Source organism: Nomia melanderi, chromosome 4 (genome assembly GCF_051020985.1).
Source record: "Nomia melanderi isolate GNS246 chromosome 4, iyNomMela1, whole genome shotgun sequence".
Lineage (NCBI taxonomy): Eukaryota > Metazoa > Arthropoda > Insecta > Hymenoptera > Halictidae > Nomia > Nomia melanderi.
The window spans coordinates 9,345,655-9,372,903 of NC_135002.1; the positions used below are offsets into that span (position 1 = coordinate 9,345,655).

At 26.6% G+C, this 27,249-nt stretch overlaps 8 protein-coding genes across 25 annotated transcripts; 4 read left to right on the forward strand and 4 right to left on the reverse strand.

Annotated features, from left to right (window-relative positions):
* Positions 1–667: 667 nt before the first annotated feature.
* On the reverse strand, positions 668–4,177 carry Rab35 (RAS oncogene family member Rab35). Its single transcript, XM_031991144.2, has 3 exons — positions 4,028–4,177; positions 3,010–3,434; positions 668–2,771 (listed from the first exon to the last, which is right to left on the reverse strand). Exons 1-3 carry the CDS (start codon positions 4,077–4,079, stop codon positions 2,643–2,645), a joined length of 606 nt encoding a protein of 201 aa, XP_031847004.1. The 5' UTR covers positions 4,080–4,177; the 3' UTR covers positions 668–2,642.
* A 39-nt stretch (positions 4,178–4,216) lies between these two features.
* On the forward strand, positions 4,217–6,645 carry Secp43 (tRNA Selenocysteine associated protein). Of its 6 annotated transcripts, XM_076366644.1 has the most exons (7): positions 4,217–4,366; positions 4,758–4,903; positions 5,210–5,286; positions 5,399–5,596; positions 5,668–5,990; positions 6,075–6,274; positions 6,384–6,645. In XM_076366644.1, exons 3-7 carry the CDS (start codon positions 5,245–5,247, stop codon positions 6,506–6,508), a joined length of 888 nt encoding a protein of 295 aa, XP_076222759.1. In that variant the 5' UTR covers positions 4,217–4,366; positions 4,758–4,903; positions 5,210–5,244; the 3' UTR covers positions 6,509–6,645. The 6 variants fall into 6 exon arrangements, with proteins under 6 accessions (XP_076222759.1, XP_076222763.1, XP_076222762.1 ...); XM_076366648.1 differs by lacking the exon at positions 4,758–4,903; XM_076366647.1 differs by lacking the exon at positions 4,217–4,366 and having other exon boundaries at positions 4,624–4,958.
* Positions 6,646–6,800: 155 nt separating this feature from the next.
* On the reverse strand, positions 6,801–10,178 carry Bdp1 (transcription factor TFIIIB component B'' homolog Bdp1). 2 transcript variants are annotated; one of them, XM_031991129.2, is made up of 6 exons: positions 10,053–10,178; positions 9,426–9,771; positions 8,887–9,343; positions 8,365–8,807; positions 8,187–8,294; positions 6,801–8,050 (listed from the first exon to the last, which is right to left on the reverse strand). In XM_031991129.2, the coding sequence occupies exons 1-6, from the start codon at positions 10,053–10,055 to the stop codon at positions 7,359–7,361; spliced, it is 2,049 nt and encodes a 682-aa protein (XP_031846989.1). In that variant the 5' UTR covers positions 10,056–10,178; the 3' UTR covers positions 6,801–7,358. The 2 variants fall into 2 exon arrangements, with proteins under 2 accessions (XP_031846989.1, XP_031846990.1); XM_031991130.2 differs by lacking the exon at positions 10,053–10,178 and having other exon boundaries at positions 9,426–9,744.
* A 29-nt stretch (positions 10,179–10,207) lies between these two features.
* Positions 10,208–12,365, forward strand: BBS5 (Bardet-Biedl syndrome 5 protein). Of its 4 annotated transcripts, none has more exons than XM_031991138.2 (8): positions 10,208–10,279; positions 10,795–10,943; positions 11,015–11,064; positions 11,141–11,268; positions 11,386–11,521; positions 11,592–11,693; positions 11,764–11,955; positions 12,014–12,231. In XM_031991138.2, exons 2-8 carry the CDS (start codon positions 10,799–10,801, stop codon positions 12,218–12,220), a joined length of 960 nt encoding a protein of 319 aa, XP_031846998.1. In that variant the 5' UTR covers positions 10,208–10,279; positions 10,795–10,798; the 3' UTR covers positions 12,221–12,231. The 4 variants fall into 4 exon arrangements, with proteins under 4 accessions (XP_031846998.1, XP_031846997.1, XP_031846996.1 ...); XM_031991137.2 differs by having other exon boundaries at positions 10,212–10,295; XM_031991136.2 differs by lacking the exon at positions 10,208–10,279 and adding an exon at positions 10,305–10,488 and having other exon boundaries at positions 12,014–12,365.
* Positions 12,366–12,437: 72 nt separating this feature from the next.
* On the reverse strand, positions 12,438–16,482 carry adp (WD and tetratricopeptide repeats 1). 4 transcript variants are annotated; one of them, XM_031991133.2, is made up of 14 exons: positions 16,173–16,482; positions 15,564–15,679; positions 15,362–15,492; positions 15,112–15,223; positions 14,646–15,032; positions 14,450–14,564; positions 14,161–14,337; positions 13,984–14,090; positions 13,786–13,913; positions 13,602–13,682; positions 13,385–13,527; positions 13,160–13,304; positions 12,874–13,066; positions 12,438–12,783 (listed from the first exon to the last, which is right to left on the reverse strand). In XM_031991133.2, exons 2-14 carry the CDS (start codon positions 15,624–15,626, stop codon positions 12,580–12,582), a joined length of 1,986 nt encoding a protein of 661 aa, XP_031846993.1. In that variant the 5' UTR covers positions 15,627–15,679; positions 16,173–16,482; the 3' UTR covers positions 12,438–12,579. The 4 variants fall into 4 exon arrangements, with proteins under 4 accessions (XP_031846993.1, XP_031846992.1, XP_076222754.1 ...); XM_031991132.2 differs by having other exon boundaries at positions 16,237–16,479; XM_076366639.1 differs by lacking the exon at positions 16,173–16,482 and adding an exon at positions 15,983–16,139.
* Positions 16,483–16,961: 479 nt separating this feature from the next.
* On the forward strand, positions 16,962–21,644 carry LOC116433246 (meckelin). 3 transcript variants are annotated; one of them, XM_031991146.2, is made up of 14 exons: positions 16,962–17,127; positions 17,442–17,574; positions 17,651–17,812; positions 17,890–18,194; positions 18,253–18,447; positions 18,648–18,899; positions 18,988–19,091; positions 19,165–19,330; positions 19,408–19,692; positions 19,766–20,212; positions 20,281–20,543; positions 20,615–20,795; positions 20,876–21,086; positions 21,157–21,644. In XM_031991146.2, the coding sequence occupies exons 2-14, from the start codon at positions 17,523–17,525 to the stop codon at positions 21,378–21,380; spliced, it is 2,847 nt and encodes a 948-aa protein (XP_031847006.2). In that variant the 5' UTR covers positions 16,962–17,127; positions 17,442–17,522; the 3' UTR covers positions 21,381–21,644. The 3 variants fall into 3 exon arrangements, with proteins under 3 accessions (XP_031847006.2, XP_076222752.1, XP_076222753.1); XM_076366638.1 differs by having other exon boundaries at positions 16,963–17,127; positions 20,876–21,069; positions 21,157–21,284; XM_076366637.1 differs by lacking the exon at positions 18,253–18,447.
* Positions 21,411–23,934, reverse strand: ND-B12 (NADH dehydrogenase [ubiquinone] 1 beta subcomplex subunit 3). Of its 4 annotated transcripts, none has more exons than XM_076366650.1 (2): positions 23,799–23,934; positions 21,411–21,846 (listed from the first exon to the last, which is right to left on the reverse strand). In XM_076366650.1, exon 2 carries the CDS (start codon positions 21,841–21,843, stop codon positions 21,517–21,519), a length of 327 nt encoding a protein of 108 aa, XP_076222765.1. In that variant the 5' UTR covers positions 21,844–21,846; positions 23,799–23,934; the 3' UTR covers positions 21,411–21,516. The 4 variants fall into 4 exon arrangements, with proteins under 4 accessions (XP_076222765.1, XP_076222766.1, XP_076222764.1 ...); XM_076366651.1 differs by having other exon boundaries at positions 23,715–23,852; XM_076366649.1 differs by lacking the exon at positions 23,799–23,934 and adding an exon at positions 22,510–22,671.
* fzr (fizzy and cell division cycle 20 related) lies at positions 23,014–27,248 on the forward strand. The gene has a single exon (XM_031991148.2). It carries the CDS (start codon positions 23,297–23,299, stop codon positions 24,755–24,757), a length of 1,461 nt encoding a protein of 486 aa, XP_031847008.1. The 5' UTR covers positions 23,014–23,296; the 3' UTR covers positions 24,758–27,248.
* The last annotated feature ends 1 nt before the right edge of the window (position 27,249 follows it).

Sequence of the window (27,249 nt, forward strand, 5' to 3'; positions counted from 1 at the left end):
CATTGGGATAGATTGTAGACTCTTGTAATGTTATGAAATGATAAAACCAAGGTTGAAAACCTTTTTTCTTTTACCTTTTTCAATCCGTTGGAACATATAAAATCATTTTCTATATAGAATTCAATAAAAATTTTACGGCGGACTAGTATTCAATACGCTTCCGAATCAATAGTAAATTACGTGAGGATAAATTACAAGCTAATTACGCGTTTAATGTTAATGATACAAATAATTTATATAAAATACCGAGGTAAATAAAATATCTACACTGACCTGAATATATATGTATAATACGATATTAAAATTATTGAATAGATGAAATTTAAACGATTGCATATTCGAGAATAAAATTGTTGGTTTTATAAGTTAGCAAGAACGAATAATTAACAAATTTGCTATTATAACAATTTTGTTATGACTTGTATTGCAAATATTTTGTATTGGTTGTTGCACCATTTCTTCTTTTTAGTAACTGTGTTAATATAAACTTAATTTGTCTTGAATTTTTAAAATAAAAATGATTAATGAATCGTTCATATAAAGTGGAATTATAAATACATAAATATCCATAGATTCGAAAAAAATTTATTTGGCTCTTATCAATTGTCCACTTATTTATACATTTCAAACGATAGCAAGTAATAAATAATTAATAGGGATACAAAATGATTACGTATATACATAAACTGCTATTTATTTATTTATAGTTTCAAGTGTATAATAGTTCATATTACAATGTTATTTAATAACTGTATAACAGTAAACAATATCGAATATAATTGATTAGAATACTTGTGATATGCCACTAAAACTGGCAAGTAGAATATTTACACGTTGTAAGATGCCGCTTCATTGCCATATTAAAAAGATATGTTGTACAGATTAAAAAGTTGCAACAACATCAATTGTGTTAATTCATAGGGTATCATTCGTGACGGTATTACAGCGGCAGCTGGATAGATATCCTAACTATTATCACAGATGGAAAGAAGACATTTATCGTATTACTATAGCATATATTGAGTGTAACATCATATGTGACATATAGTTCAAGAATAGAGTCAATATTTAAAATAAAAGAATTAAAGGAATTATAAAAACTTGAATACCACATATAATGTAACAAATAATTATAACCATAAATTTTAAAAAATTTAATGACAGTACCGATATATGAATGTATGCCACTATATGTACCTCTTACAAAAATAAATGCTTAAACATTGTTAGAAAGCAAGAACTATACATTTCTATAAACGTATTTTATTGTTTTCTAATTTCCGACTGCATCACAATATTCCCATATAACATGTTACACGCTTTATAGTATTCCATCCACATTGTATTTACTATCATCTTCAACAAATTATTGAATACTTACATGTTTATCTTTCCTGCTTTAATCAAGATTTTTTCTTCATGCTTAACAAATAATAATTTTACTACTGATTTTCATTTCGGTATTATAATTATGCAAACCAAAATGTACACAAATGCGAAAGGGCTACAAAAGCATTGCTTGCTTTCACCATATATAGGATTTAAATTATAATACTATGACAATATAGATCGCTCGCATTATATTTATAAACACTAAAATTTACACATGTGTTCTTATCATTCCATTAGCACTGAACAAACTGTACAAACGTATTATTACACTAAACAAATATGGTGTGTTAATAATATACCACAAAAAAGATTGATTCAACTTCTAATTACTGTGATGTAATTCATCTTGTGCCACATAAAAAGCTTGCCTCTGTTATACCGTAAATACTTCGTATTGTTTATTTTAATTTAATTTGTTTAAAGTGCACTAAAAAGCGTCATCAAATCGCAGGAACCTTACACAATAAAATATGCTAAGTTATCTGTTAATAATATTGATCGCCTCTTATTGATTAAACACTAAATGTTATGTATTTAACATTATTCAGCTCTTATTATGGTAACTCATTAAAAAAATTTGTCCGTAATTACATAAATCTTGTACAACTATACATACATACATACATATATATATACATGTATATATACATGCATTATATATATTATATATAATATATATAATATATAGACATATATATATATATATAAACATCTATATATTATACACATCTAATAACACATATAATATATGTACATATATACATATATACCTTTTCTCTTCTTATTTTCGAAAATTTAGATAAAGCTTAGTACAATGTACTTTATCTTCCACTTTATATCATTTTGTATGAGTTATGGTATACAAAGCACAAATAAAAAGCAATTATATTGTGTCGTTTCTTTTATCTTCTTGTACTAATTTTTTTTGTAAGTTATATAATACAAATAGTTTTTTATGTTTTTTTTGCTGCATTAAAAGCATGCAGCAGTGGAAAGTAAATTGCGTACAAAGTTTTTCTTACTTAATGAATACTACACATTCATAATATTTGCATCCTATGTATATTAAATGTTACTAGCATCAAAGTATAATTCTATAAGAATACAATCTTCGATGTAATTTAAATACAAAACTTAATAGTTTTATAAAACATTGGTGTGTATTATTTTATATGTAAATTTTGTTGTAATTTACTTCTGTTATCATTTCAAATGAATATAATAACAGATCTCATGCTTATGTGTTGCTGTTAACAACATTTCTTTTTATGTTGCTTTGTGCTTTTTCTCAGGTTTACTGTTTCACTGGTTTGTATAGCTTGTCGTTCCTTCCTTTCTTTTTTGGTCCTAAGCACCTGCCGTGTTATTGCCATAAACATCTAAATACAACAGATTAGTATAAGCTGGAATTAATTCAATATACTAAAAAAACATTACAATTAATATTTTTATTACATGCTAGTAGTCAGAACAAAAATAAAATTTAAAACATTTGTTGAATACAAAGAAGAATTAAAATTCATTAGAACAGCTGTTGATTTATGGGTCTTCATATATACTATGAAGAAACATGTATAAATGTCTTTTTTATCACACAGAAATGAAATTGTTACTTACTTCTTGAACATTAATATTGTCTTTAGCAGAAGTTTCAAACAATTGAATTCCCATTTGATTAGCGAATCTTTGTGCATCTTCTGTTAATACCACTTTTTCATTTGGTGCATCATTCTTATTTCCTACAAGTACCCTGTTAACCACTTCACAATTTTGTTCAATTTCATGTAACCATCTTTTAACATCAGCAAAGGAGTCACCACTAGTCACATCATACACAACAATAACACCATGTGCTCCCCTATAGTAAGTAGAAGTTATTGTCCGAAATCGTTCTTGTCCAGCTGTATCCCAAATTTGGAGCTTTACTCTCTCACCATCTACTTCCACAGTTTGTATTTTAAAGTCCACTCCTATTGTAGTTATATAACTGCCATTAAAAGTATTGTCGGCGAATCGTAAGAGCAATGAACTTTTACCTACACCTTGAACAAAAAGTAAAGAAGAAAGTGTGATTAAATAGATGTAATTGTACGATAAAATTAAAATATTTATTTTGCATAATAAAATACAGTTACTGTATATTTGAACATTCAAATGTTCTACTATCTCACTATTGCTTAGTTTCCTAGAATATTTTTATATTTAAAAATCCTTACATTTAAAAATTAATTTACATTTATGAACAAATAATGAAATATTTTAATTAAGTATTCGATCAATAGCAAAAAATTATGTACTCTATATTCATGCAATGTTAAATATTATTCAATTAATTTAGAAAATTATATTACAAATAAAATAAACGTAAGTTAAATTGTGAATGTACTAATATATTATTGTTTATATACAAATTTGAGAAGGAAAGTTCATATAGGGTATTCATGTAGAACCAATTTATATCTGAACCTTTATTAACCAAGTACAAAATATAATTTTACACAAAGTCTAATTGCGATAAATAAATTAAATTCTACAAATTCCTAATTAAACTATAACTTTCTGTAACATTGTGTTTTTTAAAAATGTAATTTTATCATTAAACATATTACACATAAATAAAAATTCGTACACTTACCACTATCTCCTATTATTAGAAGCTTAAATAAATGATCATATTCCCGGGCCATTTTGACATGTATGACGTGCAGGTTTATTAAAGATTCGCTCTCGAAAACAATTCAGAATATAGACGACACGTTCACTGTACAGTAAATTATTTCGTTTGTATGTAAGCAGAATGAAAAAATGAAATATCTGAGTTTGTGCAAATTGCGACAAAGCTTGCGGCTTGTCCGAAGTAAAGAACTCTAGTATCAAATCAGCGCCATGTTTATTTGCTGCGATATCAAAATTCATTATCACTACGGAGAAAAAACTATATTCGTTAAAGATGACGCCTATACCATATCAACTTGTAATAATCTACGCGTTTCATTATTTTAAAAACTATTTTTACTTGTAATGATTTACTTGTGCTTACTAGCAAATATCATTCGTCAAAAGAAAAGCATACGTATAAAAATGATTTTCATTAAATAAATAATTTTGAAATATTAAAAAATAATGTGTTCCTTTATGATATAAACTGAAGTATTAAGTTACTGCACCATTGTTCAATTTTATCAAATATAGTATTATGGTTTTATCAGTGTTTACTAACAAATAAAATGTATAAGTTCGTAAAAATTGAATATAAAAATTTCTTTAATTTCTCTATATTCAATTATTCACATTAAAAGTATTATTTCAGTTAACAATAACTATTACATGGTAGAGCATAAATTTTATCTATTTCTGATTGGCAGACTGTAGTAATGGTGTATACTTTACCAATTAGAAGTCAGAACGTAGTTAAAATACTTTTCGTTGGAGAGTAGTTGAGTGACAAGTATATATTATTTCCCCAACTATACTATAGAAAAATTCATATTTAGTAAAATATAAAAATATAGTAAGTGTAAAACACGTTATAAATTAAATTTTGTAAAATTAAAAAATAAAAAAAGGTTAATAAAAGAATTGTAATTACTACTTAAAATACAGTAGATTATAGGTTGTGTAAACAATGTATATAGATTGTAATTCTAACCTGTTCTAAATGTTTTCTAACTTTGCGTATGCATCATCTTTTAAATCATTTTTACATTGTATCAAGAATAATCCTGTTTAGAAAACAGAAAGTAGATTAAATACGTTGTTATTCAGACAATTTAAATTGCGAGTTGTTATGTTTTATGTTTCATGATGGAATTCTAAGTGTTTTGTTAATTTCAAATAATCATAAACAAGAAAATGTCAGGACCAATGGTATTGTGCCAATTATGGATGGGTGGAGTAAGTAAAAGCTATCTGTAATTTTTAAAAAATACACATTTTATTATTGTAAAAATTATTCTAAAGTTTTGCTTCTGTTCTCATATTACATATTTTATATATAATTGTTTAGTTAGAACCGTATATGACAGAAAGTTTTATAATGAATGCTTTCCATAAAATGGGAGAACAACCACAAACTGTTAAAGTTATGAGAAATCGTTATACTGGTGAACCAGCAGGATATTGTTTTGTACATTTTCCAACTGATGAAATGGCACTTGATGCGATGCATAAATTAAATGGCAAAGTAATCCCTGGTTCTAATCCGGTAAGAATAAAATATTTATTATACGTATAATTATGATATCTCTCTAAATTTTTATTACTTTTATGCTTTAGGCTGTAAGATTTCGATTAAATCATGCTAGTACAACAGGAAAACCAGCAGCAGAAAGAGAATTTAGTATTTGGGTTGGAGATTTGTCGACAGATGTAGATGACTATTCTTTATATAGAGCATTTGCAGCAAAATATAACTCAATTAGAACAGCAAAAGTAATTTTGGACAGTTCTGGATTTAGTAAAGGATATGGTTTTGTGAGATTTGCTAATGAAGAAGAACAAAAAAATAGTTTAGTTACCATGAATGGATATAGAGGATTAGGAACAAAATCACTAAAAATTTGTAATGCTGTTCCTAGACCTTGGAACAAAATATCTGGGTACTTAAAATATTTGCTACATTATTCATATTTACACAGTGTGAATTGTACATATTTAATATTTGATTTTTTCTGTTACTTCAGATCTACCCCACCACAGTCGTCATCTGACTATACAGCATCAAATATGAATTCGGATGCTTATAATTATTATGATACATCGTCATATTGGAATAGTTATAGTGCATGGCAACAGGGTTACTATGAAAGTGAACCTACATCTGATGGATATAACAGTTACATATCAGATCAAAAACCTGAAGAGGATGAACTAGAATTAATTGGTAAGAAGATCTCTATACATTTTATATTAATTGTGTAACAATATTCTACCTGTGTAATTTATTTTTAGAACGTATAAAATTATAATTTTCTTTGCCTTTCATTTTACAGAACATTCTATTCCTGTAGATATTGATAAACTTAATAGAGAAATAATAGAACAAGACTATAATCTGTGGGATGCATTGGAAAGTTCAAAGTGGATACCATGTGATACATTAGAATTATGTTATTAAATTATCATTTTTAAATTTTATATTTATTCATATTTTTATTAATGACTTAAATCAATTTCTAATTCATGTACAAAATTTATACTAAAAAACATCTTCAACTAACAAATTGTGGCAAAATAAATAAAATTTTTAATTTATATACTTCGTATATATTATAAGTAAACATTATATACAAGCTTGATAACAAAGAACAATATTTGCTAGAATATAAATGAACAAAATAACTTAATATTCCTTTAATAGCAATAATCAAGCATATACAGTGTTTCATAATACGTGAGCAAAGCTTTAACATTTTGTAAACTTGTAGAAGGTACTAGGTAATGAATAGACTGCGGAAATTTGCGCATTTATGGTATGTGCAAGTTTACAGAATATAACAAAACATATACATTAATATAAAGACGAGTATTTTTATTCCTATCACAAAGAATCACCTACACTGCGAAAAACATTGTTTCTCTTGTTTAGATTTTTATAAGTCAACCTATGAAAACGAGAATTCACATAAAATTCCGTAATTTAGTGATAGACTTTTAATTAAATTAAGCATTCTGTATATGCCCTCACAGCATTATTAGTGTAAGAACACCTCATTATAATTATAAAAAAGTTATGTATATATAATAATAACTTGTAGCTTACATAGTCTTATAAATCTTATTTACTATATTGCAATTTTGCAAACTCACTATGCAACGTAAAAAATATTATGCTATGTAATTGTAATATTGTGGATTGATAGCGAAATAATAATTATGATCATGAATCAATTATGTAACATTGTACTAATTTATGAAAATGAGCATTTTCTTAATGTTATATATCCTCATAAATAATTTATATTCAATTATTCATATTCTTCTTTTACTACAATTGATTCCATATCTGATAATCTAGATGTTACAGTTGCTAAAAGCTCCGGTGGCAAATTTACAGGCGTTGCAGTGGATTCCTCGATATTTCGCGAAGAGTTAACATTGGAGCTAACCATGTAAACTTGTAAGACACTTTTTCCAGGTTCCTCTGGTGATTCCTTTGATAGAATGACCAAGGACCCCGGTTTTACATGATTAATATTTGGTATGACTGTCTTATCAGAATTTTCATAATCAGTTTCTGGATTAATATTAGTATTTTCAAAAATTATGTTATCTAAAGCTTTTGTAGTATTTTTCGGGGGTATAGATTCTTGATCACTTGATTCATAATTCAATGTTTCATTATCAAGTGTATTTATGTCTGGTCCTTGCAACCTTTTTACTTTTGGTAATCTTCCAGATCTAGTTGGTCGTACGTGATAAATTTCTGTATCGCTATCGAAACCAGAGCAAACACTCAGTGATCCAACATCTTCTGTTTCAATTGAAGATGCTTCTGATGTTCTTTTTTCGTCTTTTACCTTTTTACGTTTTTTCTTTTGTGTCTTTTTAAGCGATTGTTGATGTTCATTACCTTCTATATTTTCATTCTGTTGAATTAAATCCAAACATTCTTCTTCATCTGATGCATCCATTTCTCCAATACTAGTTGCTACAATTCCTGCAAGTATAAATTTTGTTTTTGGTAATATCATAATATTGTGATAAATATAGCAAATAAATCATTAAGTTCCTTTCATATTTGAAAAGAATGTCTAAAATATAAATACTTAAAATTAAGATTCAATTTAGCTTACTGCATTTTCGCTTTCTGTCTAGTTTTTTCATTAGTTTCCCTTTTGATCCTGCACGTTTTTGCTTTTCTTCTATATTAATACGTTCTCTTTCTAAATTGTCCAATGTGGCTGTAAATATAAATTAAATTTACAATTTAGTTACATATACACATACAAAGTTATTAATTACAAAATTTACCTAATGATTTTTCTAGTAATTCAATATCAAATTCTTGATGGTATTCAAGTGCTTTTTCTACCAGATTTCTGTTCATTCTTTCTTCTTTTTTATATTTCATTTTAATTTCCTGACGTGTGCGATTTGGAAAAAGACTTTGCATCAACAGGAAGTCAGTGCCAACTGTATTTAGGGCTTTATAAAATTTTAGAGTTTCCCATTTAGGCCATTCTTTACTTTTATGACGTTTTTTATAGAACCCACCCCCCGTATCATCATCAATGATTGCTTCTTTTGATAACATTTCACGATTTTTCTTTGTATTGGTTTGTTCTATAACAAGACTTTGTTCATCTATTATTAGTTGACCATCCGGTCCAACTTTTACTTGTGGTACAGGCATTGCGGATGATGGATCATCCTCATTTTCTTCTTCTTCTTCTTCTTCTCTAAGTTCTTCAGATCTGTAATATTGAATAATTGTTCAATGTTTTGTTATATTACTTCAAAAAATATTAATTCTTCTTAGATTAAGATACTTACTGACACGTTGAAATTTTTCTTGTCACTGTTTCAGATTCTTTAGATCTTTTCATAGGATTTGTAATAGGATTATAATATATTAGATCATACATAGTAAGTTTACTTCTATCTGGTGTCTTATTTTCATGCTTTAAATTAAATTCTCTTCTGGCATCAGCTAATTTCCTGGCAGATTCAGAAACTAAAACACGTTTCTTCTGACCAACTTTTGATTTTGTTAAACTAGTCATTTTAGTATTATTAATAACCTTATCCTTAACAACTTCGGTTGCATGAACTAAATCATTTTTTACATGATTGGTAACAGTAGAATTTACTCTTTTACTATCATCTTCAGATTCACTTGCACTTGCACCGCTTCCCTGTATGCTATTTCTTCTTACTCTACCACCGCTATCCAATTTAGGTACTGGCCTCATAAAATTTAATCGACTCTGCGTTAATTTTATAGGAGAACCTAAATATAATAAATTACTAATAATTTTTCATTTTCATCCTTGAAAAAAACAGTTATTTATTGTATTGTCCATTAAACTTACCAAGTTGTGTTGTATTTGTGTTTTCTAAAGGTTGTAATGTTTCTTTTCTTGATTCGTCAGAACTTTGTTTAAAATCATCTTTAGAAGTTTGATTGTTCGTTTCATTCTGTATTTCTTCTGTTACTATTACGTTTTCTTGTGTTTGCTTTTCCTGATTTTCTGAAATTTGTTGTTGAAACACCAAAGAAACATCATTAACTTCATTATCAGTTTTTTCAATGGAATCGGTTGTAGCTATAGATTCAGTAACAGTAGTTTCTTGAGTTGTTTTCCGTCTTGTTGGAACAGTAACTGTAGCTTTTATTCGTGCTCGCTTCATTTTGTCAATGTAAAAAGTGAAGAATACCTGTACAGATTTAAAATACATTCATGAGGAAGAAATACTTTCTATCCTTAACCTACACGAATTATTTATTGATGATTATTTACCTGTCAACAGTTTACAATGCGTATTTATAAAAAAATAAGCAATGTAACATGTATCTATCTGTTAATGTGACATTTTATGTTTATTCATTTTTCTCGCCGCTCAAAATAAGAAAATGGTTTGACTATTATTATTATCGTTAACATTTTAATAGTTTTATATAATTCTATTTTATTTTGACAAATTGTTTACAACATTACCATAATTTAGGAACATTTATAACATATATAAAACAATAATAACGATATCATATCTTATATGTAAATGGAAACAGATTTCCAACTTGCTCACGTTAGGTCAATATGTTTCAATGTTTGCACATGATTTTGTGCCCTCTATGATCGTACTGATTTCTAACCCTCTACATCCCTATAAGGTTATTGAATGATGCGATAATATGATTTCAGTATAGCTCATGTTACCGAAAGTAATTCACTATAAATGTATTTAAATGAAAATTGTTAATAAAAAAACATTTTTTAAAGTATTTTAATTTTTCTTTTAATGTTATTCCATCGTAGATATGACAACGATATTGATTTATCTTACACTGATACCATAAAGTTGTAAATTCTTTTAAAGTATACTTATGAAAATGTGGCAAGATAATGAAGTTCGATTTGATATTTCTTATAAGTAATGTTTTTCACGTTTTTAATATACCGATGTAATATATATATTTTCTGCAATAATAATTTTTCAAACTGTTTAATATTTTATTGTAACACGTATTTTCTATTTTTTTTTTAATAAGTAAAACGTTTGCCTTGGCTAGATAAATATTACAACTTCATATATTTTATCAAAGAAGTATCAAAATTTAAAGTTGTATTCTATACTTTCTATATGCATTTTTTGTTAAGGGAAAAGATAAAATTCTTTATATTTTATATAAAGTACTGAAAGAAAAATGATTCATATATTTAATTAAATTTTATTTAGTCTCATGCAATTACGATTGGGAGAGTTTACTGCTGATAAACTTGATTTAATTGAAGATACAAAAGGAAATGCAGGCGATAGTGGAAGACTCATAATAACAAACCTTAGAGTAATCTGGCATTCGTTGCTTCTTCCCAGAATCAATTTAAGTACTGATTCTTATTATTTAAAATTTTTTTCTATTAGCAGTTGCACAATTCTATGAGATTATTTTTTACAGGTATTGGGTACAATACATTTATTACAGTGAATTCTAAAACTATTCACACTGTTAGTAGTAGTAGTTAATGTTATGTAATATTTTTTATGTTTATAAATTAATTACAACAAAACATTAATTTTGTAGTTACAAGGAAGACATACGCAAGCACTATACATTTTAGCTTCTTTTCGAAATTGTAGATACGAATTTATATTTACAAATCAAGGTTCAAAAAGTACAAGACACTATACATCAGTTATTGGTATATATAGGTACAGTTTTATTCTCAGCTTTAAGTATTTGTTTTGTAATTGATATACTACAAATAATAAATATTTACATTAAGTTTATAGATCTTATAATTTTCTTCTAAAAATGCAATATTGCAGAGCTTACACTTCATCCAAGATTTATCGAGAAATTAAATTAAGAAGTGGTATAATGAATGAAAATCAACTGACTTTATTGCCACAGGAAACAGTTCATTCTACTTTACAGGATATTTGGAATCTGTCACTAGAACAGGTAAAACAATGGTTACATACTAAAATTATTTTATTTCAGAAAAATTAAACATTATAATATATTTTATTAGGGAAATATTGGAACTTTTATTGTAACAAATATACGTTTAGTGTGGTTTGCTGATATGAATTATCAGTTCAATATATCAATTCCATATTTTACAATAGCAAATGTAAGTAAACGTATTAAAACATACTATCAATATATAAAAAAGAATTTAACAGTTTTGATTTTCCTAATAGATTACTATTAAAAATTCAAAATTTGGTCCAACTTTAGTTATTGTAAGTACAGAATCTAGTGGAGCTTATATATTAGGTTTCAGAGTTAGTCCTCCCGAGAAGCTTTACATTTTATATAAAGAAGTTTCAACATTGTTTAAAACATTTGAAAAATGTCCAATTTTTGGCATAGATTATACATTTGAACACGAGGTAACACTACAAATACAAATTTACTTTTACTTGATAATTAATTAATAACTCATTTCAGGCACCTTTACAACGAGAAATAAATATAGAACAGTATTCTGAAAAAGAAGACAACCAGATCGAAAATTTAAATGTTTTTGGTTATTATTTTTCTGAAGGAATAAGTCAAAAAAAGCCTAATATTACAGATTATTTAGGTCTTGCTGCAGAGAAACCTAAAGAAACTAGTACATTGCAGAATATATGGGAACTTATACCTCAGAATTAGATGTATTATATACTATATAAAAAATTAGAAGAATTATTAAGTTATAAGGCACTTTGAGGGAAAATACAGAGAACAATAAAACGTTCGTATGTAATTGTTTTTAATATTTCAATAAATTAATAGAAGAATTGCACAAATGTTAAGTATTTTGAAAAAAGAATAATGTAATTGTACCATTTTTGTAGAAAATGTTTCATATTCTTAACAGCATTTCAAATATAGTTTAACATTTTATTTACTGAAAAGTCAACAGCTACAAAGAATTAATAAAAAAATAGATAATTAGAATTAAAGTATTAATATTCTACAATATAGCGTTGAATAAGTCTTCAAATATATAGTTGCAATTTTTAAAAAATTTAACTCGGTCTACAATTCAAAGGTTGTGTAATTGACTGATCCTGTTGTTCATCGCCATCTTCACTGTATTCAGCCTGCTGAATAGGAAATCCATATCCCATATTCATAAGCGTTACCACAAATGGATCGGTGTTCATACGTATCTGATTTGCATTTGCGGCATCCTCTAGATTCTGAATTTTTCTGTCATTAATACTACCATCCTGTATTAAGCATAAAAAATAATATTAAAATTCAGTAAAGTACTGTATTTATAATTTATTTTTTCAATAATTACAAATAAAAACAAATACCTCAGGTAAGGGACTCCATAATCTAATCACTGGATCAATACCACTAGTAGCTAATAAACATGTAGATGGGTGAGGTTGAAGACAATTTACAATTCGTTCATCTCCTCTCAATACACGGATAATATTCGCGGTATTACGATCCCAAATAAAAAAGGAACCATCGTCTGATCCTGCCACAATATATTGACCATTGCTTCAAGAAAAAAAAAATTGGTAATTATCAATGTATTATGAATGGATAAATATTAAAACTGATCATTTAATTATTATCAATATGTATGCTTACTTTCCGAAGAAATTAGCCTCTTTTATATCAGTTGTAGTGTTGCAGTGACCACAAAATCTCATTTTGTAGTCAATTGCATTACGTCGCCATTCTTTTTCATATTCTGATATTTGATACATTGACTGACTTATTTTATAATCTCTACCTGATCACATAAGAATCATGATAAAAGAAAGATTTTAATATAAAATAATAATAGTGTAACAATAATGATTTAAAATATACCAGAATTTATAGCATCCTTTATATCCATTCTTAATGCTTGACATGCAGAATTAGATGCATATTCAGGAAATTTTTGTTGAAATTCTTTAAGTACTTTATCAGCTTCGGCTGCACGATTTAAGTCATATAGACAACGCGCCAGTCTAAAAATATACGTTTAATAATAGATTATATTTTATTTAGTAAATGAAATACCATAATATTAACATATTAATACCTAAAATGTGCTTTCACATGTCCTGGGTCGAGAAGTAATGTCATTTGACAGTCTTTAAGAGCTGCATATATATCACCATCCCTATAGAGTATACAAAATTTCAATAATTGCTTTTTTTAAAACACTATTAATGTATCATTTTTTATTTATTCAAGCATGAAATACAGTAATTAAATGTTCATACCAAGTTCGTTTCATATATGCTGCAGCTCTGTTAGCATAAAGCACAGCAGCTGTAGGACAATAACTAATTGCTTTAGCATATAATGTAATTGCCAATATATAGTTATGTTGTTCAAAACATTCATTAGCCTAATGAAAAAATCAAGTTCATTTCAATGCTTCTTACACTTGATTTAACAAATAAAATTAGTAAACTTACTTGAGATTTTAATTTTTCAACATGAGGTGGCAGGACTTTCACATTTTTTGTAGCATACTCTATATTATCCTCATTATCTTTCTCCATGCAACACTTCCCAAAGTCCCCTACATTTATTCCTCAATAATTATTTATAAACAACTTAATTAAACAATTAGTCAACGTTAATATAATTACCTGAGTAAATATTTGTATAACCGAAACATGTTTTTACGTTCTTTGGATTGTTAATATCAAATAAATAAATTTGTTCACCACCCATGTTAACAAGAAGTTCATTCCCATCAGCACTGAAGGTTAAGTATGTAGTAGTAAAACTCCTATTAATGTCACGCTGTCGAGACCGCAGATGGCCTGTTCAATATCAAACATTAAATCTCTGTTAAAGCAATTATGCTATACATAATAAAAGAGGAAGATAAAGGTGAAGGAGTCGTGTATGCTATTTCTGATCATATGAACGAACCCGCGATAAAGTACTGTGCACAACCCAATGGTATATTCTCATCTGGATCACCTTCACCAGCACGACGTGTATTTCCCCTCTCCCAATCACCGCGATGGCCCCAAATAATAGGCACCTAAGAAATGGTAAAATAATAAGATTTTATTGTAAACCAAGGGGATACATAAATTTAAGCTTCTCCTATATTGATAATTACCTGAGAAAACTTAATCATTCTGCGATCATACATTCGTATATAAGCATCACTAGCTCCAACAGCTATTAATTCTGGTCGTTTTGGATTCACTGTGACACATTTAGCTTCTGCATATCGACCCATATGATTGACAAGATCTATTAATACAGTACTAAATTCATTGCTTTTACAAATGTGTGGAGTACGAATGTCATGTTGTAAAATAAGACCGTCTTCCGCAGCACTCCAAAACAGGAAAGGAACAGTAGACGTAGTGGCAATACGTTTGACACGATTTATATGACAATTGCATATAAGTATAGGTTCAGAGAGCGTTAAATCATGAACTCGTACTTCGCCATCCCCCGCACCCGATACTAGTATACTATCATTTGATTTTGGCATAAACTAAAACATGTATACAATTAAAAAATTGAGTATTCTTATTATTTCAAGAAGAACTGAGTTTTCTATATTGTTAAATTACCTTAACAGAAAATATATTTCCATCGTGACCTGTTTGCAGTACTAATTTTTTTTTATATCGAAATGGATCCCATAAGATGACATACATATCATCCGATGCTGAAGCAAGAATTCTGGAAGTATAAATTAATTTACCTTTGTTATATAAAACTACGTAATCAGGTTATTGCTTTCTTTAAGATATGTATTTTTTGCATTATGCGGTCCATCTATTACAATATTTTTAATTTAATTTAATTAATAACACTTACTGTCCACTTTCATTCCATTCTAAACAGTTCACACATCCAGCGTGTCCAACTAATTCTTTCTCTAACCCTAATCGAGAAATCAAATTTTCTGTAACATGTAATTTTTGTGAAACTGTATACGTTGCAGAATCCTAAAAAAGTTGTAAAAGAATTCAAATAAAATATAGATACATTAAGATTTATATGATTCAAAGATATATACCTGTATTTCACGTTGCCGTACCAAATCCAGAACTCTATAATCTTTGTCATATGCATTAAGCATTTCTATACTTATTTTATATAACGCTTTATTGTATGGAAAAACTTAAATATCTTCTGAAAATTGTAAAACGACAATTATTTTCATTAAATGTATAGAAAAGTTGGTAAAAGGATAAGGATGATTATTTTATGTAAGGGGTAACCGTTCATTGGACATTATAAAAAAAATTGTAATATGAAAAGGTTGAAAATAATTTGCAAAGAAAGTCAATAGAAATAAATAGTTCAGCACATTATAAATATAAAACGTATTCTAATAAAATAATTTGTATGTATTCTGTTAAAAAATGTTAAAACACACATTTGATCGGTGTTCTTTTACATATCGCCGTGAAATTAACAATTTTTATACGTTACCAATATATAACATTTTATTGACCAAGTTTAAAACATAATAATACATATTTACTTCAAACAACATAAAATACAAATTTTTATTACGATTACATTTGATCTTCGATTGAAATTTATTACCCAAATACACTGTTTTTGATTTTAATGTTAAAGTTTATTATTATTTATAATGTTTTACAAAATTTATACCTACTAATTAATACTCTATATTGTTCAAAGTTTTGTTGATTGTTAAAATTGTTCTACACTGAACTTACGTTTAATATTCGTTTGTCTTTCGTAGTTCCATCACTCATTTAAAATTATTCATCTATTGTGTTTCGATAACATTTTTCTCGTTTACAAATTCATCGTTTTCACAATTTAATTAATGTTTGGTTCCGTAAACATTGAAATATATACATATGCACAGTAGCATATACATATTTTTGTTGCAAAAACTTGTCCATATCACTGCAAACTGCAGAAAGGCACTAGTCACGTTTCAACTTTTAATTGGTAGAATATACAGGGTCTATATTCAGGGTGTCACCCTGTATATTATTATCGCATTCTTTCAATTGGAAGTTTAAATTCCACTATCCAATTACATTGACATATTACAGTTGAATGAAGAGATATCTTGCATTTCATACATATTATATATACGTTTAATATATATATTTAACAATTATGTGTGTATTTTAAAAATATATGTAATTATAATGTTTTTTTTGGAACTTAAATATTTTATTTTTTAAAAACTGATGGACCGATTCAATTAAAATTTGACATAGAAGTTTTTGATAGAAGTAACTAGATCTTATCGCCGAATTTTTTTTATTCCACGCTTCATTTTTAATAAATTAAAATAGGATGATTTTTGAGGGAAAGTCATGCATTTGTATTTAAATTATTACTATGTTGTAAATAATATTTTTAAGACTAAAATTTGAAAGAAGTTAATTTTTTATAAAAGATGCATGTTATTTCCATTTCAACGAATACTACTTTAGTATAGTGTTAAGTTTCTGCTATGGTCACGTGGTTTTGTTATGATATGATCCATCCATCACGAATGAAAAATAAACTCGTATCATTTAAATGTAATTGAAATTTTAGAAACTTATGACGTTTGTAACGATAGTTTAAGTATTACCAGAAACGAGGTATAGTATTACCTTTAAATTGGCACACTTTTAGTGTTAATTGTAATAGTCAATATAAACAAAAAGTAACATAAAGAATAAATAACAAATTGTATTTACAATGTAACACTGACATGAGCAAATTAAATTAATATTATTTTGATTATTATTTTATCCAATTTTATTTATAGAGATAAATAAAGAAGGGAATCATACATATCCATATAACTGGTGTTGCTATGACAACAAAATAAGCAAACATAGTGCTCCCAACAAAGATGTATTTTTTTGTAAGCAAAAATATATTTTTAACTTTTTATTTTACCTTTTTTCAGATACTTGTTGCAAATAAAGAAGTTCGTGAATTTTCTCAAATATCAAATTGTAAAAATAATGAGTATTTTGATAGTGCATCAATGTCTTGCAGTCATTGTGATATCAACAAAAATTTGAAACCATCTACTAATCGTAAGTTTCAAATTATTTTAAATAAACCATGTAATAATTTTATACTTATGTTATCACTTGGATTTTTTTTTTATAGGACTGCAATGCGTATGTAATAAGTATAGTAAACATATAAGTTTAAAACATGGTTATCCTGAATGTGTTTTTTGCGGTTACAATAGAACAGTGACTAGAGATGGAAGAGATTGTATTTCATGTAATAATACAATATGTGAATGTAACACTAATGAAATACAAAGTAATGATTAAAAAGGTTTATTTATAGTATTATATTACATTATTATTTTGTTATTTATTGCTATAATAATTTTATAGTGGATAGAGACATAAATGGTACATTACTACATGTTATGTACTGTTTTCCCTGCCCTAAGAATACTTATCCATCTTTGGATGGGTCTAAATGTTTATCCTGTGATGATTTTGAATATGAGTATTACATAAATTACATATATTTATCAAAATATTACACATGGATATATAATCATTGTTTATATACAAATATCTTACCAAATGATCAATATCCAAACATTACAGATGTAATAAAATATAAAAATCAGAATGTCAATGATGACAATTATTTTAGAAAACAAATAGAAACTGCATTATATTTATGTAAGGTAAGCATAAAAACAATGTAGTATGATAGAAAAGTATTTAATAAAATGTATTTTTTAGCGGAAACATAGATCAGCATGTGAACACTTATCAAATTTGTGTGCTTTGAGCTTCTATAATAATAAAATTGCTTGTGCATTATTTGTACAAATACAAACAACACATGTATGGTTGTTTTATAATAAGAATGAAACTGCATCAGTACTAAATAGCAAAAAGATTACTCAAAAATATAGTTTATCAAGAAATAGTAATGTATGTAACATACATCATTTAACACTAGTACAACCAAACCCATCATAATAAAGAATTTTAAATTTCTTGTTTTATATTGTACTTACTTAAAGTTCTGTATGTAGGATATTTCAATACTTTATCAGTCAATATGTTGTTTGTTCTAGTGTTGAAAATATTTCAATTAAATATGATATATTCATATATTATATTTCTTTTAGGATAATTTATTGAATTTTACAGTTGCAACATTTTCTTTATATGGTAATCTGAAATCGTTTGATACACCTGACATGCCTTGTAACTTATTAAAAAATGTTCAATTTGGTGTAAACTATAAGAAAAAATGTAAACTCAGAATCAAAGATTTATTGTCCGCAGAAATGGAATTTATATCTCCCTACTTAACATTTATAGAAAATAAAAATGTGTTAACGCATACATTGCCCGTGCTTATCAAAAATATGAATCGAGTAAGTAAATAATTAGAAAAATATAGTGAAATAATAATTAAATTTGTTAAACACGTAATGCTGTGAACTTATTACTTTGAAATTTCAGAATACTAATGATATATTACAATGGCAATTAGTGCGAAAATTTTTTCTTATTGATAACATTAGTGGCTATAAAACAGTACGTTATATGAAATCTCTAAATATTATGTAAGTTATTCAAACTACTTTAATATTCTTAACATCTAATACGTACTGAACTTAAAATTTATAATTTTTGCAGTGTTAATGTTCAAAGTTCAGAAGCTAGAGATAAAATATTTCCACCTTTATTTATTGTTGAATATACTGACATAACACAGGAACAAATCAGTAAAAATACTGATATTACACTGAATTATAAAATTAAATTTGTTCTAAAAAACAACAGTATTAGCTTTATTTTTAAGGTAAAAATTATATTAACAAAGTTTTTGTATATAATTATAATTATAAATGTATAATGATACATAAAATATTTTTGTAGATAATCATAGGAATTTTCTTAGGATTAGCTATAAGCTTCTCCGCTATAAAAACATGGAATCACAATAAACAACACTGTATTGTTTTTTCATATATAAAAACACTGTTTTGGTTATTTATTTATGCTGTGGGTACTGCAGGTACAACGATTATTATAAGTTTAATCAGCTTATGTATATACATATTTATATTTTATAAAGGGCAAACAACACCATACATAATATTCTCTGATGATATTAGTGAAAGCATCATTATAGCATTCACTGCAATAGCATTTCTTTTTAAAGTGAGTACTTTATTATACAATAAAATAATTCTATAATTATTATAAATTAATCATTTGTCATTTTTTTATTTAGCTTGTAGAAATATTTGGTTTTATTTGTCAATGCTGGAATCTGAAAATATTTTTCATTGATTGGGAACAACCAAAAACTGCAATTAATCAGTTTAAATATGATCGTTCATATATTCCTTTACATAAACTACATACAAACAAATATTCAAAACATAAACAAAAACCTTTCCCAATACTAAAAGATCTAACAACCAGTAAACAAAAGAAATCATTAAATACATTAGACAAATATACTAACAATACATTTAATAAAGATGGAGGTAATTTTCCAGCTGTATATTCATTATCAGAAGATTCTATAGAAGAAGTAAATGAACAAAATAATTTACATGACTTATCTATCAGTATTTGGAGAACATATTATATTGCCAATTGTTGGCTAAATCTTCAAACAATACGAAAAATAAATATTATAGTACAGTTATTTATTGTTTTAAGTGTATTTCAGGTAAATAGGAATTGCATTGAAGTAATAATTTACAATTGAATTTTATTTAATTTTTATATTTCAAGTAGATCATACAACTATATCCATGGATTCTTGCAATACCTGAAATACCATCAAATTTTTCCGATGAGGATAATAATTTTATTTTGTATTATACAGTGTGTATTTTGATGTACGTTATAATATATTGCATTCAATGGTTATTATACATTGGATTTTATGAATGTTGCGTAACAAGTAAAATGCAAGAATTTATAAATTTATGTTCTAATGTAAATATCAGCCTACTTATTTTACCATACAATTATTATGGTTTTTATATCCATGGAAGGTAATGTGTATATAGTAGCTATATTTGGAATGTAGTACCTTTAATTAACTATTACTATTTGTTTATAACAGGTCTGTGCATGGAGTTGCAGATATAGATTTGACTACTTTAATGAATAATTTAAAAAGAGAAAAGAACAACTTGTGTGCATGTAAAGGTCTCTTACCTGGAACAATTGAACAAACATTCATACTGTCATTAACAAAGGCATTCAGAATTGTTTTAACAGATTTTTCAAAACAAACAAAAGTCGTATGTGTTATTATTATTATGTGTATTATAGTTTAGTTTTCAAAAGTATATTAAATATTGTAATGCTTCTATATTTTCAGAACTTAAATAGTTTCTTAAAAACAAATTATACATCTAACAAAAACTGGGAACAAATTTTTCATGCACAAATTAAATTGAAACAGTTTTTATGTAAATTTATAGATCATTGTTTCAAAGATATGGATTACATTATTAAAGATCAACAATTTTATGAAAAATTGTGCAACTTTAGGTTTTCTTGCAATGAAGAAAAGTCAGTTTTTTACATTGGTAATGTTTTTAATTTGTATGTCAATATAAAGGTGTTTTATCAATTATGTAATTTAAATTTTTTTCACAGATAATAATCATTCATTCGATCAAGTATTACTTTATGGGAATGAATGGTTAATAGCTACATTCGAGTTATCAGTATTTGCTTTTATGATAATTCTGTTGAAAGACTGTGTATTAGCGATAACAATTACTGTATTAATATCTATGTTGCTATTCCTAATCGCTAAATATAATGGGAGAAAAATTTTAATTAATAATGTACTACTAGATAAAACATTTTTAATGTAATAATACTAAAATATCAAATAGAAAAAACAATTATATTCTGAAGTATAATTTATTTTATAAGATACAATTTATACTACAATAAGAATGTTATTTTTATGTTATTATATGTATATGTAGTTCATTTTTCTAAAGCAAATTAATGATGACCGCCTTCATGGTCACCACCTCCATGGTGACCATCTCCATGGTGACTGTTATAATCAATTCCAAAATATTTTTCTATCCCTATTGTTATTAAAAATGCTGCGAACCCTAATGCCATACCTCTAGTATTAGCAATTAATAATTGTTTCTTCCTAGGTATTCTTGAGTTTTGATAACGCCAGACTTCATTTCTTAGCCAAGGATCTTTTAATCCTTGTTTTGCTAATTCATCTTGAACTGCTTTAAGTTTTGGACAATTTTCCACCTTATATATATCAGGGCTTGGAATTTCTGGAAGTGGTCCATGTCCATGACCCATTTTCTGCAATTAATTCATATAATGCAAATTTCGTTTAGATTATTTGAATTAAATTATATACATAATATTATATTCTTATATTAATTATATTATTATATTAAACAAATAATTAATATATTTAACATTGTACTGCATTTAAAATTTTCATATTAATAAAATAAGGTATAGAAAAAATAACAAATAATGAACAAAAATTATTAAAAATAACTAAGATTATTAAACAGAAACAATCAAAATATTTATATAATTATTATAAGTTTAAAGAAATATTTATATCAGCGATACTGTAAATTTTGAATATTGAGGTTAGTTTAATATATGTGCTCTATATCAAAGCTATATATTAGTATTATAATATTACTATAGTAAACTGTTTAATCTAGAATAAGTATGTTGACATAAAATGAAATATCTTACACACTAAACAGATCGAAAATTATCGAAGAGCGTAACAATCACAAGTCACTTTACTTTTGGTAATATGATACGTACTACGTGATACGAACGTATATATGCTTTTATTCTATTAAGGTATATATATTTGAATTTGTTTACAGTTGGATTAATAAAAATGTTTATATTTAATATGAATTGTTTATCATCATTATTATAAATAAATGGTATCGATTTTACTATTGATTTTGTAACGTATTATTGTAAACTTACTACCAAATATAAAAATATACTAATTTTTTCATGAAATCAGTCTACACAGAAATTAAAAAATTAATATTTTTGTATGTACACATAAATCCTACATAAACACATTAATTAAATTTGATTTGAAATGCGCACATAACGTATCACCTAGGTATTTACGTGCTTACTATTAGATATTAGTGGTATAAATTTCTGTTAAAATCTATATTACTAAAAAGTATCTACTTTTCTAATTGTCTATACAATTTGATAAAATATTTTCATTCTACATTTATAACAATGTGTATCAATTAAAAAATCTTTATTATAATTTTTCATTTTCTTCAACTACTTTATTGGGGATTTGTAGTATAGTAATGGAATAACAAAAATATTTTTAGTAGAAAAATTATTTTTACAATAAGAAGATTTAAAAATTATGTACATATTTTGTTTATTCAACTGTTTATTTTAACTTTATAATTACGTCGCTAGGTGGGTGTTCCTTCAAGTGTACTATTTTACGTAGATGTTTCACCATCTGTTTTTCAAAGCCTACCCTTCGTACTAGCTTCGAACTGAGCGTTTCGATTGGAGAATCACGTTCGTCCTTTCTTACTATTTCCGCATTGAAAATTTTCCAAGTTGACGTTGAATAGCGACTAACTAGCCTAATTTGGTTGATTTTCCTTGTACACAATGTTCCATCATAAATATGACAATAGACGAGCAATTTAAGTGATTCATAGAAAAAATATACTTGTAAGATACATAATTATGTGACTAAATGTGAGAGATTGTAGTGTAAAAAAAAATGTTTCATCACGAATATGAGAAACGGCTGTTGAAGTCGAACAGCGAGAGCCATATAGATAATCTGGCAGGTTCCGGACTCTATACATCAGCATACTTTTCACCAACTAAAATGGTGAATAATAGTTTTGATCGATTTATACCAACAAGATCTGGCAATAATTGGCAGACAACATTTTCAATGATATCAGAAAACAATCGAAATGGCATAGTCACAAAAAAAGCTCGTGAGAATGGGGAAGGTAGTCGTGATGGTATTGCCTATTCCTGCCTTTTGAAAAATGAATTACTTGGAGCAACTATAGAAGATGTAAAAGGACAATGTGAAGAACGCAGAGTACTTTCACCACTAGTTACCAAAAATCTTTTTAAATATACAACACCCACAAAAGATCATACATTATTAGATCAGAGTTTACCTTATTCTCTATCACCACTGAGCGCTAAAAGCCAGAAACTTTTAAAATCTCCTAGGAAGGCAACTAGAAAGATTTCAAGAATACCTTTTAAAGTACTCGATGCTCCAGAATTACAAGATGATTTTTATTTAAATCTTGTTGATTGGTCATCTCAAAATGTTCTCAGTGTTGGTTTAGGTAGCTGTGTCTATTTATGGTCTGCATGTACAAGTCAGGTGACTAGATTGTGTGATCTGACTAGCGATGGAAATAGTGTAACATCAGTTGCTTGGAATGAGAGAGGAAATTTAGTTGCAGTTGGCACTCACCTAGGCTACATCCAAGTCTGGGATGTAGCTGTAAGCAAACAAGTAAGCAAGTTGCAAGGACACAGTGCAAGAGTTGGAGCGCTAGCTTGGAATGGTGAAGTTTTATCATCTGGCAGCAGAGACAGGTTAATATTACAAAGAGATGTTAGAACTCCTAGTGTCGTTAATGAAAGACGTTTAGGAGCACACAGACAAGAAGTCTGTGGACTTAAATGGTCTCCAGATAATCAATATTTAGCCTCTGGTGGTAATGACAATCGACTTTACGTATGGAACCTACATTCCCTTTCACCCATACAAACTTACACAGAACATCTAGCAGCCGTTAAAGCTATTGCATGGTCTCCTCATCATCATGGCCTATTAGCTTCTGGAGGAGGAACAGCTGATAGGTGCATCAGATTTTGGAACACGTTAACTGGTCAACCGATGCAATGTGTTGACACTGGATCCCAAGTTTGTAATTTAGCTTGGAGTAAACATAGTTCAGAACTAGTCAGTACACATGGCTACTCTCAAAATCAAATTTTGGTTTGGAAGTACCCTAGTTTAACACAAGTCGCAAAATTAACTGGACATTCATACAGAGTGTTGTATTTAGCAATGTCACCGGATGGTGAAGCTATTGTAACTGGTGCCGGTGATGAAACCTTACGTTTTTGGAATGTGTTTAGTAAAGCACGCAGTCAAAAAGAAAATAAGTCTGTATTGAATCTTTTCACTAGTATTCGATAAATATGATAAATTTCTGTAAAAGGACAATGGTTTTATGTATAACATACATATATTTTATGTATAATACATATTGAGTGCAAGTGCATATGTGTGCAAGCACACATGACACACTATATACACAAAACACATACGCGTATATATATATATACACACTACAAATGCACGAATATAGTATTTTAAAAAATTATAAAGTATGCAATATATATCTATAGATAATTTACAAATAAGAATTGGTGAAATTTATAGATTAAGTTTATAAATGCACAATTTACATTTATAGAATCCTATGTGCAATAAGTTATTATTTGTAGAGGATAAATATGCCCTTATAAGGAGAATTAAAAACAATATTATTTTTATATATTTTTTTATATAAATATTTTTATACACAACATACTCGTATTTCGTAACAGTTTATAGGAAGTCTGATAAATACAGTATATACTTTTATGAAATATTTTCTTTCATGTTTTATTTTGATTGTATTGCATTGATTAACTAAAGAAAACGACAAATTGTATATTTATATTGTTTTTACTGTAACAAAATTAATGAAATGTCATATGTCAGTATATTTAATGCAATAATATTATTGTACAGTGCTGTTCATGAATTATGAATAACTTCATTTACTCTGTTTCCATTTACTACATAAGTATGTTTGCCTTAAATGTAACGATGCCTGCAACAGAGATTGAGAAAGAAACGAATTAAAAATTTTTATTCATGAGAAGCACTAATAAAATTCCTTTCAAGGGCGTATTATTCTTTTTATGTAAGATTTCAAAACATTTAGTCACTGTCTAATACAGGCTGATTCAATTTCAAAATGATCATGCAAATCCTTAAAGACTATTTTTTTTAACTCTTGTAAGCACATTAACTTCTTAAGAGTTAGAATATTTCTTTTTCTAAGCAATTTGTATTATTTTATATTTTACAATAAGTAAAGTGTACAAATAATTTGAAATATGACTTATAAAATAAATTCCTTTATTTATGTAGAAATAAAAATAATATATTCACATTTTTAATTATACATTTAAAAAATTGATGCTGTAATTAATAAAAATAATGTGCAAGTTCTTGTAAACTAAAGTCTAAAATTTATATTGATGTAACTAAATATAACTAATTTATAGTTCACAAAATTATGTACAATTTATTTTTCAAAAATTTTTAAACTTCTAAATCATGTAGAAAATAAATATATTCTGAAATTAAGTGATATGGTTTTTTATAAGTGAACTATAAAATGTACAATGTAATTGTACTTTGTTTTATGTAATAATACTTTAAACATTCACTAATGCGTACAGTGTCAGTCATTATACATTCAATTAATATTTCATTTTTAAATATTACTATAATAGTCCTGAATTGTAAGGAACAGTATATTTAAATAAAAAATACATATGTAATTGTACTTAATATTCCATAGAAAATTGAGTTTGGGATAGAAGGTATGGTTAAGTCTATATGTTTGAAATAATTGTACTTAGTTTATAAAATTCTAAGACAACTTGTTAATCAGGTAATTTATAAATCATAAATATTTATGTAAACATAATTAAAAACAAATGAAATCAATCTAATAAAAGTTTTGCTGCAATAAATATGAATGCTATGCAATTTATATTATAAATATTGTAATGAATAAATAAATTATAATACTATTATAATAAGAAAAATAACTGAATAGAAAAATATAAAGATCATTGAAAGAAGTTTGATACAAGCAATGAATTAACTTGTGTTCTCCGTTTAACAAGTTAAACATACAGAATAGAATGTATTCCATTTTTTCTGTATCATATCTTTAATATATTTAAGTATAACTTAACAAAGTTTATATTTGTAATTCGTAACTCATCGAAATGTACATTAATAATTCTCATAAAGTACAATATGCTCTAAACATTACAAAATATATTAATTTCTAAAATGCATAGATTATATAAGACAATCTTTATATTAAGTATTTGAAATACATAATGTTAATAAAATTGTACTGTTATATTGATATAACCAAGCTGTAGTTCTACTCATGCTGTAAATTGTAGTTATTAATGTAAGTTGTAAAATGATACGAACGATTTAAGTATGTCAACATTTTATTTCAAACGTCAAAAGTTTTAGCGCTAATTAATGATTTTAATTCTATGATATTGCAATGTAGAATTTAACTGTTTAATTATCTTTCATAAGAATTTCATTTCTTGACGAAACTATCAACAGTCAAGTAATTATTGTATCCTCTTTCTCATTATATATCGTTATATTTAAGCAAATTAATTACAAGGGAGTTTTTATTTGATTATATACATTATTATATATATATATTATATATATATTTACATCCAGAAATATTTGTGCAATCATACATTTTGTCTTTTGTATGTATTTATAATCTATGATAGCATATAATTGTTTTATTCTTTTTCTTACTATATTTTCTTTTTTATAAAATTTATATTAATAATACATTTTAC